This window comes from Saccostrea cucullata, unplaced genomic scaffold, assembly GCF_032062105.1.
Source record: "Saccostrea cucullata isolate Sc308-1 unplaced genomic scaffold, CSIRO_AGI_Scuc_v1 ctg4139, whole genome shotgun sequence".
Lineage (NCBI taxonomy): Eukaryota > Metazoa > Mollusca > Bivalvia > Ostreida > Ostreidae > Saccostrea > Saccostrea cuccullata.
In genome coordinates this window covers 11137-22500 of record NW_026931678.1, presented here as the reverse complement: position 1 = coordinate 22500, position 11364 = coordinate 11137, and the positions used below count along the sequence as shown (strand labels likewise).

General features: G+C 31.9%; 1 protein-coding gene across 1 annotated transcript in view; it reads right to left on the bottom strand.

Moving 5' to 3' along the window:
• The window catches only part of LOC134233275 (probable serine/threonine-protein kinase pats1), a 21626-nt gene extending 19398 nt beyond the window's left edge, over positions 1 to 2228 (bottom strand). Inside the window, exon 1 of the mRNA XM_062715252.1 lies at positions 1841 to 2228. Coding sequence (XP_062571236.1) covers positions 1841 to 2213 — 373 coding nt within the window. The 5' untranslated portion in view covers positions 2214 to 2228. The remainder of the gene's footprint in view (positions 1 to 1840) is intronic.
• Between the last annotated feature and the right edge of the window lie 9136 nt (positions 2229 to 11364).

Here is an 11364-nt window from a genome sequence, read left to right as displayed (position 1 = left end):
AAGGGGAATTATATAAAGCTATCAAAAACTGAAAAAAAATAATATAACAGTGTGTCTGTACCTTGTCTGTAATGAGATATTGGAATATGGTCAGAATGTTTTTAATCATTGACTTTTAATTTTTTTTAAATGCCTTATTTATAGAATATGCACCAACTCTTCGACCAATTGATGCATAGTACCCCTTCACAAGAGAAATTTTGCTGGTTAACTGTGACCTCTTAGTTTCGCACCTAAGCAATATTGATCCTTAGTAGTGCCTGACGCCGTTACGTCAGGCAATTAATTCGGTATTTTCGTGAATTTGCAATACCTGTGTTCGTCATAAACGCGTTTAACTATATTTGAAAACTGGATTATATAGCTATAACACTGGTTATAAATGCTAAATTTTCATTAAAATTTATGACATATTTTTACATATAATAAAATAAATTTCAAAATATAATTTTAGGACTAAAGATATATACACTGTAAATGCTTCAATAAAGAACCCTAAATTAGTTTAACGTAGAGTTTTTATAGTTTTTAAATTAAAATATAATGAAAGAAACACCAAAATGAATCACAAGTTTAATCAATTTTGATTCTCTAAAGGTCTCTTATCTTTGCAATGTTTAGCGGGAATATGTACGTTAGATACTGGTGAAGAGAAAGCATAATGCCTGTGGCCAGTGAACGCTGTTTTTCATCCCTTTTCAATTCACTTATTCACAGGTCCCTAACAGATCTCAATTGTTGAAACTACAAAAAAATGTTGAATGTTTGAGTTTCTCACTTCTAATCAAACTCCAAGGTAAATGTTTAAAAAGTGTCAAAATTGTTGTTATCAGAAGGATTGTCTTTTTACAAGAAATAAATTTGTGAAATATGAAATCTCTAGTCATTATTGAGCAAAGTGTTTGCCAATTTTGAAGTTTTTAAAGTAAAATGGGTCAAACTTTAAGGTTAAGATAAAAAAAAAATATTTATACCAATCGACAGGTCTAGGCACTATGAATACACATATATACACATGTGAAGTATGAAAGTCCTAGCACCAACTGTTCAAACATTATGGCAAGGTTTACATTTATTTCTAAAAGTGGTAAAATTCCTGTGTCAAAGTCAAGTGGTCAAACTACACAAAGGAAGATCCTGTCACAAGAAATACAACATTTAAATTTGAAAGCCATTGCCAAATTTAGTCAAATGTTATGGAAACTTTTAAAGATTTTGCTGTCAGATAAACATAAAAACAGATAGATATACCGGTAGACGGACATCCGATTATTTTTTTATTCCAGTAAATATCGATATCTTCACAAAAAGATAAATTGCTGCTCTTTGCAATCGATAATAGTACATTAAATACGTAAAATTTTAAGATGAACCAGTAAATTTTAAAAGGTCATTGCATGACATAATAAAACCAGTATAGACTGATTTTATTTGGAAATGTATTGTTTATAGTAAGGCAGCTGTAGGAATACAACTGCTTAAAATGTTTATGTACTTAAATTAAAAAAAAACCTCTTCTTTTTATACGAATTAGAATGTATTTTTGAGAATACGCATGTGAAAATGGTGAAAAAAAGTCAAACTCAATGGTCACAAAGTCAAATTTGGAGGAACCAAAAATTATCGCCATATCACAATATTGTAAAATTTAAGAGCCATAATCTCTATCACTCAAGTTATTGACAATGTTAAAGTTTTTGCGGACAAACGTATTAACAATGATAAAATAGACAGACGGACAGTACAAATATTTACTCCAGATCCTTGATTATGGGGACTTAAATCATTTTCAGACTTAATTTATGATATTTTTAGAATATTTTAAGAATATTAAACTTACAACGTTTACTGATCCTGTCAGTAATCCTTTTGTCGGACATGGTACAGTGTGTGATGATGTCCAGCTGTAGTTTGTCTATGAAGAGGTCGTACATCTTCCCCGGTTCGTCCGGTACATACAGACATCTCTCTCCCTCACGCCTCTCATACCACCAGGACCTACAGTATTCTGAGATCACATCACGTGACGCCGTGGTCAGGAAAAACTCCAGATCACTGTCCTCCACCAGACACTCCGTAACGAAGGCGTACATGACGTCATGTCTGATGTCGTCTGATTTAAATTTTAAAATGCTTCCCTGTTTATCAATAATTCCCCCCTGAATATCTGTAAAGTTTATAATGTCCCTTAAATGGACATCTGTGAAATACATCTCTTTAAGTTTTTCGATCAGTGTTCTGTGAGTCTGGTCAGTGACATCCAGAGAATAATCCTCCACCAGTAGAACACAGTAGAGAAGGCATCTGATAGAAGGTTGATAAGAGTGGTATTTACCTGAAAGTTGGCATATTTATTGAAAAATATAATACAAAAAGGTAATCTGATTAAAATAAGATCCCTGTTACGTGCTCCAAATTTCAGATATTCAATAACAAAGGTGTGATTTTAATCAGATTGACAAAAAGTGGATAACAAATAATAATAAGACCGCACATTAAATTAATATGTAATATTATATAACTTTGTGAAATCCGGTAATCTGATTGGTCAATACAAAGTACTTATTTTTTAATAACGATCGCTGAAAGCGAATAATGACTCGCACGAGCTGCCTCGTTTTCACTTTCGCCTTAGAAAAACATGGAAGTTCACAAGTTGTAGGTGAGGAAAATTTAAAACACATAGTGATAATAAAAAACAATTACTAGGATTTTTGTGAATATTTTTCGGGAATAATTTGCACATACCATTTCATGGTTGAGTTCGACCATTCAACTCAGCATAGCAGAGTTTTGACGCTGTTTACGCGATTACGGAGACTAAAGAAAATATAGACAAGCATACCATGTAAGATTATATCTATTCTTAGAAGACATAGGTATTTTTATTTTGTCAGTGCATTTCGTCTGCAAGTGAAAACGAGAGCGATTTTCAATCTGGGGGAGGGGGTACTCTGTGTTATTCGGAGATAGATATCTTGCGTCATTATTATGATATGGGACATTTATTGCCAAATCAATTTCCTCTGAGTAATATTCAATGAAACATTTACATTCAACTTATTTATGGTTAATACTATCTCTGTAAATAATAGGATTGCATACATTGCACTGATAAATTTGGGAAAATATTATTTATATAATATAATAAAGATGGACTCAATGCACGGTCAATATGCATTTATAATGACCCAGGAAGACAGATATTGACCTCAGATACATGTAGTATATCGACCTCGGGTATTAATATTATCTTAAATTACCAAAGCTATATGTATCTTGTGTATCATACTGTACTGTCTTAATATTTCAACAATATTGCTTTTGTAAAGGGATTTCTGATGTTAAACTCCTGTATAATCAGTTTGAATATTTATTGATACCAGACATAAACTATTCTAATTTGAATTCAAAATAAATGGTACTACGACGCTAATGACCTTTTTTAAATACTTAAGATTGAAGAATAGTTCTGACTTCTGAAGAAACACTCATCACACTGTTTTTAAAAATATTTTACAACCCTTACTACATAATTAATAATCAAAAAAGATATTCAGTGAAAATGGCGTATTGCATAGCGTTTGCCCTGCTGGTATATTTAAGGAATAACTGTCTTATTTTTCGAATTCATGAAGTGATCAATGGATTGGCTTGTGTGATAATTTGCATAAACGCCGAAGGAACCTTAAGGACATGGTAGTAAGAACCAGACTGGACAACCCATTACTTAACGGGGGCTTTAAAACTTGCTCTGACAGAAGATGTCTTCTTTGTAAGCACAGCACTGACACAGACAGTTTTAAAAGCCCTGTTACAGGCCGCAGCTACAAAATACTAGGGAATTTGTCCTGTCATACTGACAACTGCATTTATCTCATCAGTTGCAAAGTTTGCTCCAAACAGTATATTGGTGAAACAGGAGATCTCCGCAGGAGAGTCAATAACCACCGTTCGACCATTAGGACCAATAAACTCAATGAACCCGTTGGGGAACATTTCAACCTTGAGGGTCACAAATGGGAGGACATGACAGTAGTGGTGATTGACCATAACCCAAGATGGACAGATGCTCAGAGAAAAAGCAAAGAAAAGTTCTGGATGCACAGATTGAAGTCATTCCGCCCTAATGGTATTAACAAACTGAATGACCTCACCAGAATGAACGTAAACTAGACCCAATTCCTGATGATACTAAACAAGATTATTCTCCCAATTTAGTGTAAACTCTACAGTTAATTTGCGTCACCAACTCTCGAACAACTCTCATAACTATGTATTGCTTACACCTTTGTTAATTATTTTTTCCCGGTAATAAGTCCTTAAATATTTCAAAGTTTATAATTGATCATAATTCATATGTTTAAATATCCCTGCTATATTATTTTTCTTCGATTATTCTTTATTAAGTAAAGTTACGCCATTTTGAGAGAATGAAACAATGTACGATTTACTGATTGTCGTAATTAATTAGCATAATTAATTCGTTCAATTATGTAAATCGCACTTCACCCGAGTATACCCGATAGACCGGACGCATTTCATAGCGGTCCGGATTTCTTTCTTTATCAGTGTTCTTAAAAATTTCTAATTCATCATGTAATTAAGTATGTAAATATCTAGTGTTTAGTAGTTTAGTAGTAGTGTTAGTTGTTTTTGTTTCTCTTTTTCCTTTGTTCTTATGACTTTTTACCTTTTTTCTTTGTCCTGAGGAAGGGACAGGGCGTCCCGAAAATTTGACAATTTTTATTGTTCGTGTCGTTGGTCATTTTTAGTGCTTTATATAAATTTCCATCCGTGACCTTGTATCTACTTGGTAGATCCGACTTTTAAGATATACAGTGTTGTTGGTTTTTTAGAGCTTTATATATATATATATATATATATATATATATATATATATATATATATATATATATATATATATATATATATATATATATATATATATTTTATTTATTTATTTATTTCACTAAAAAACAAATAAATTAATAAATTAATAAGATAATACATTTATTTCCGTTCATTGAAAATATTGTTTTTTACTTAACAAGTTCGGAAGATAATTATACATGTAAAACATTTTGAATTGCATTCAGTTCAAGAATACATAACCCAATTGAAGTGTAAACAATCATGGGTAGACCAGCACATATGGCTGATCTGTATGCAAAAACAGTTAAAGGAAAGTTAAAGCCATCTCCCAACTCCTGAAAACATATTTGATAGAACAATTAACACACAGTATTAAAAGCTCGCGTGTACTGCAAGGTTAACCGTCATCTGGACAGTGCTGTACAAAGTTTAAATGTTCAGGTAAATCGTACGACTATGAATTTTCTGATATGCTTACAGAGCAAAGAAATCCATGTGGGCATTCGACTCGTTTTATTCCCCCGGATTCTTTTCAGTAAATCAATGGGTCTACGAACTTGTCTAACAACCCTCGAATTTTACGATAAATCTTAATCAACAGAAATGACTTTATATCAAGAATATTGCTTTTTATATCTGATTTATATCGAATTTTAGGTATTTGTTTGACAAAAATTTTCCGTTCCGTTCTATCAAAACCCCTAATTCTTTAGCTATTTTACTCTTGTTTTGTACAAGCTATTACATGTACACAAGTACATCATTTATTTATCATTTTACTTATTTAATAAGTGCAAGTGAGATCAAAAAATGGAAACCGTGAACATTCAGTAATTTTCTTTGTACACGTACTTGATTTTCTGTAAGCTTTGTTGTCGATGATGTAGATATCATTGTGTGGATGTAGACCTATACAGGATCTCACGATGTCAGATCTCGCTCCATACCAGTATCTCCAGAGCCACGTCACGTGATCTACACTGTTATGCGATGCTTTTCTGCATTGGATTCTCTCCCCTGTCTGTTTTAATTTCACTTGAAAATTCTTTCGCTCTTTTTCATTTCCCTTTACGATTCTCATAGGAACATTTACTAGAATAAGTATACAAGTAATGTAAAATATTACAAATGTATTTCTAAATACAACAGAGTGTTTAATTAAACATGTTTAAGTGGGCAGATGATAGTGAATGTAGAATATATTGTTTTGTAAATGTAGTGTATTAAACTTTAATTTAATTTTAATTTAAGAAATAATGATGCATCCTAATAAAAATGCTGGAAATCTTTTTTTTAGAAATTCCAAAGTCGTATTAATTCAATATTTTTTTCAAAATATTCAATGACCGAAAAAGGCATTTTAATCTCCATACAGAAGTACAAAATGCACCCACATTAAATAAAATTTGTTCTTAAAGAATAAATTAAAAGCAGGATATAGCTGTACTTCAATCATTTATAGCGAAGAAATTATCATGAAAGTAAAAATTAAGTATAAACATATGGTAAAATCATTGTTCTTTTTAACTGCTAAATCTTAGCTGCGTTATCAATGATCCGTGTATCCTTCAAAAACCTATTTAAAACTAATACTGTGATTATGCATAAACACATGGATGCCAGTCAGACCTTTGTTATACTCACAGATCTCAGACACTTTATTACAGATCTCCGTGTCCTCCATGATGACGTGAGTCAGTATGTTCAACTGTAGACGGCGAATCAGTAAGGGATCAGCGAAGCTTTCATCACTAATGAAACACTTCTCCCAAGATTTTTTTCTGTAGTGCCCTGATCTCAGGTATTTCTGAGCTATGATGAAACTGGATAATAGAAACAGGAGTATATGGCCTTTTCTACCATATATATGGCATGAACTTTTATGATCTGACACACGGTACATGATCTCATCCTGTGCGTCCTCGGTGAGGTGTTCCCTTGTTTGATCTGTCCAAAGGCAGTCACGTGACTTCAGTCTGTCCAGACTCTGCTGTGCTTTCTCATGTGTTACAAGATTCTTTTTATAGTATTTATCCTGTCGTATCTCATTAAGCATGTCCAACCACTCTTTTTCATTGAAGTCAGGAGGACCGGAGTCAGAACACAAAAAACAAAATAACAGGGACACCTCGTCATCAGTCAGTGTGGAGGAGTGATCTAGAAAAAAAATAAAAATAAACGTATTATTGTTAAAATTAATTCAAGGGATATTCTTTCTTTAATTACATGTATTATAGAAACCATCATGTTGTTGTTATATTCAGGGGCATCAGTCTAAATCTGAAAACTGGGAGATACGTGTACGTGATATAGATAGTGGTATACATGTTCATGTACATGTAAAATATAGAACAAAATAGCTTCTTTATGTTTGTGTTTCTCTCCCCTTAATATGAACATTTAATAATAATTACCAAAAACATATTAGTCACTTCGTGTACAGAAAAAAATCCCCAAACTTACAAAAGAACATTTATCAACCTTACTTTATTAACAAGATACATGAAACTTGAACAATGATGATGTCAGTCGCGTTATCTTATTATTTTTTTTTTATTATGAGTTAACAACAACAATCGATAAATTTCTAATATACATTTTGTTCAGATCTATTTTACATCATTTTAAGGTAAAATCATCAATTACTCTAAATTTCATATAAAAAGGCCACTTTTCAGTCTCCTTTTTATTCAAGAACGATGGCATTAAATTAAAAAAAGATAATATAAACTCTTATTTTTTAAGATGATTTTCACGTCAAATGAATCTAAGAATTTTAACACAGAGAAAAGTAAAAGTACACAATTGTTAAAATTTAATTAATTTGGTATTTGACATAGAAGACATATCATGTTGTAAATTTTGAATATACTAGGGGGAGGTAAATGCAAATTTTATCATCTTGTAAATTTTGTCTTTACCTCCCCCTAGTAAATTCAAAATTTACAACATGATACTTATTTCCGACTTCAAGTTGATTGATTGAAGGCTAACCAACAGTAGCAGAAAAGTAGCATTTGGATTGACATATCACATATCTATTCATCGTATTCCGTACACACTACTATACTTAGATGTACAGAAAATGAGTGTTTGCTCAATGATCATGGTCAATGGAAAAAAGGAAAAAAATTAAAAACCAATCACTAGTTTAAACCTATAGGGTACCCCTTGTTTTGTTTCAAGTATTGCCCTTCGGGCACTTCTTTGGTAAAGCACCCAGAATTCCTTGCAGAATTTTGGCCGACAGGACAGGTAACAATAGCAAGGTATTCCCGGCAGAGCTGTCCACCGTGTAAGACACGTTAATGGGTCAGGACAGATTGGTTAAGTTTTGCACAAGCATGTGCTTATGACTTACAGCAAGTCTACTTCAACTTTTTAGTATATCTTTGCACGGAAAAACAGACCGTGGTAAGTATATTTTGCAAGTATTTTTAGTTATGTTAAATGTACCTTTAAAATTCGTTACATTAATTCACCTTGGCAGGCAGTCATCAATGACTTACCTGTGTGTGTGGTCAGGTGTGACGTTAGCGAGAGTGTTTGAATAGGTTTTCTCGTCAGAAGTTTTATCGCTGTAGTGTTATTCTATACATTTAAAGAACAGCCTGTTTCTTTATTTTATTGTATTTTTGTTCGCTGTATTACTTTTTCATTTAAATGTCTGAGCGGAAGTAAGTGACCGGAAGTGTTGTCAGCCATTTTGTATCTATGTCAACTGTAAACAAACTGAAGATAATGAAAGTATCTTAAGTGTTTATGTTATATTGAACTCAAACATAACTATATGGTTATTAATTAAAGCCAGTATAATTATATTATAGTATTGTCATATGTAGAGTACATAATTATTTACTGATAAAGGATAGTTAATATTTTAGCACCATGCTGAGGTGTTATGGGTACTCTGATGTGTTGATGACGACGATGATGTCGATGACGATGATGTCAATGATGATGTTGATGAAGACGAAGTCGATGATGATGTTTAGGCGCGGGAATCACTAGCAGTCGTGAATCAATACTACTGATCCTCAAACAACAGTCTAGGACTACAGCCCCGGAAGTTTGGAGGATAGTGTTGATCAGACTTGTGGACTTTCGTATTGATGTGGACAATACTGGCAATGTTGATAGGTTTGAGTTGTTGAGAACACGTGTTGAAAACAGTTGTTTAGAAATTTGTTGTTTTTTTTTTATTGTAAATAACATTTTTTTTTGTTCGATCATTTGAGAGAGTGTGCGTGTGTGTGATTGTGTGATTTATTATTTTGATTGTCTTTTCTTTATTTTTTTTGTAAATAAATTCTTGTTTTCTTTGAAGACATTCTTGTCTTGATTTGAAAAGGAAAGCCTGGCTCATTCCACGTTACACTTATATAAGTTTCGCTTCAAACTAACTTTAAAGCGTTCACCTAACATTTTTGAAGTTTTAAAGAACAAATGCAAACAATAGATAATTTCTTTAACTCTACGTTGTTTTCATTAAATTATACTTTGTTCAATTTATTGGGATGTATGATTTTAAAATTTGAGCTATTTTTTCATAAATAATTATCACATTTGTTAAATCCATTAATTTTCATTATCCAATAATCTTTATTCTTATATCAATCTTTTAACATTTTTTTTATTGATTGATTGATTACATGTACTGAGTATATGTTGGTTTCACTTCCCATTTGAGATTTTTTTTTCACTCATGTAGAGTCATAATCATGCTTAAAATTGCTACCCATTTCTTTTATCGACTTAGATCTGTCCCGGCTGAGATTCAAACATTTATTTCATGGAGCTAGTGATCCAGCGATTAAGCTTTCGTTAAAATAACGTTTTTGTAATGTTTTTTTTTGGGGGGGGGGGTGGGGGTGGGGGGAGGAGGTTATAGTACCATAATGCCGGTGAACAGCCAGATAGGATTATAAACATTTTAAATATTTATACACTTCAGAATTATAAAAAATCTTGTTGTATATATGTATATTTAGGTATAATAAGCAATTTCAAGTTAATCATGTATTTTATATAACAAGTATCAATATTCATATTTCTGTCATTTGCCATGACTTATAAGCAGTAATTATCTTCTGAAAAGTATTAATATTAAAATGCTTGTGATTATCGTCGGTTCGAACATAGAGAGCTCATCACGAAGCTTAATTATATTCGGTTTTACTTTATGACTTTTTTTCTTCAGTTTTATGCGTGAATTTTAAGACCTATTATTCGTCTCCTCATAAGAGCAGAGAAACCGCTTAACATTATTACCGTTTTATGGAAAGCTTTAGAATATCCTGTCTTTATAAAATTATAAACTGCTCAAAAGCTTTCACAATTCATACTTAAAGTACAAAAGAAAATATATCACTCATTTGTTAAATTTTGGTTATGATGTTTCAAATTCAAGGTATTTAAATTGTATCTTTTATTCGAATCCCTGTAATTCATACGTTTATAAACTGTAGCTCGTTATGAATTCTGAGCCATTAGGCTCTTCATTTACAGAACATATATTTTGTGTATCTAGTTATACCTATGATCCATCATAAGGGTTCCTTTAGTCAACGATGCACAAAAAAAATATATTACCTTTATATCATGTTTCCCCTCTGGTAATTGAAATGCCTACTTTAGTATTCCGTACTAAGCTCTGAAATTTTCAGGTCGTGAGTTCGAACATTTGCCGTGGCTGACAAAACTCGAAAGAAAACATGTAGCAGCTGTTTATTTGCATCTCGCCAACCGTTCTGCACATTCAAATGGAACGTTGCAGGTCTTGCGTATTATATTTTGAGGGTCCTCCACACACCCACAGCTTATGTTTTCATATTATTGAGCATTACTTTTAACAAGCATATCAACCTTTAAAAACTGTCCAGGGATTAAAATGTAATTTATACTGATTTTTTAAAATAATTATTTCACAAGTTTCAAGAAATTTTCCTAAAGGCGTTTTCATACCTAGCACAACAAATTTTGTCTTATCCTTTTGTATATTTTTAAACTCACAGAATAACCATAAAAACTTAATTTTATCGATCAGCATATATTCTAAAGAAATTATTTTATTTATAAAAAGTTCATAATACTAATTTTCTCTAAAAAAATATCTCGACAAAAATCAATAAGGACTCCTTTTGTATAGAAGAAACACTACTGAATTACATTACATCAAAAAATTGAATTAAAATTAAATGGACTGATGTAGAAAAAATATTTTCAAAATCTTTGGTATCAAAGTTCCTTTTTGGAGTTATCTTTCCTGTTGCCCGGGACTCAAAAACTTTGGAAAGTCTCTGCATACGTCACCATACTAGATTTAGTAATTACTAGCCACTGAACTAGACAGATACAACAGAGGAAAACTATAAACGCACAATATTTTATAAATCAACATTTATAAACACACAATGAGATAATGTATTATTGAAAAGCACATATAAGAGTGCCAAAATATCAACTACTAGTATCAAAACAGACTCGGTT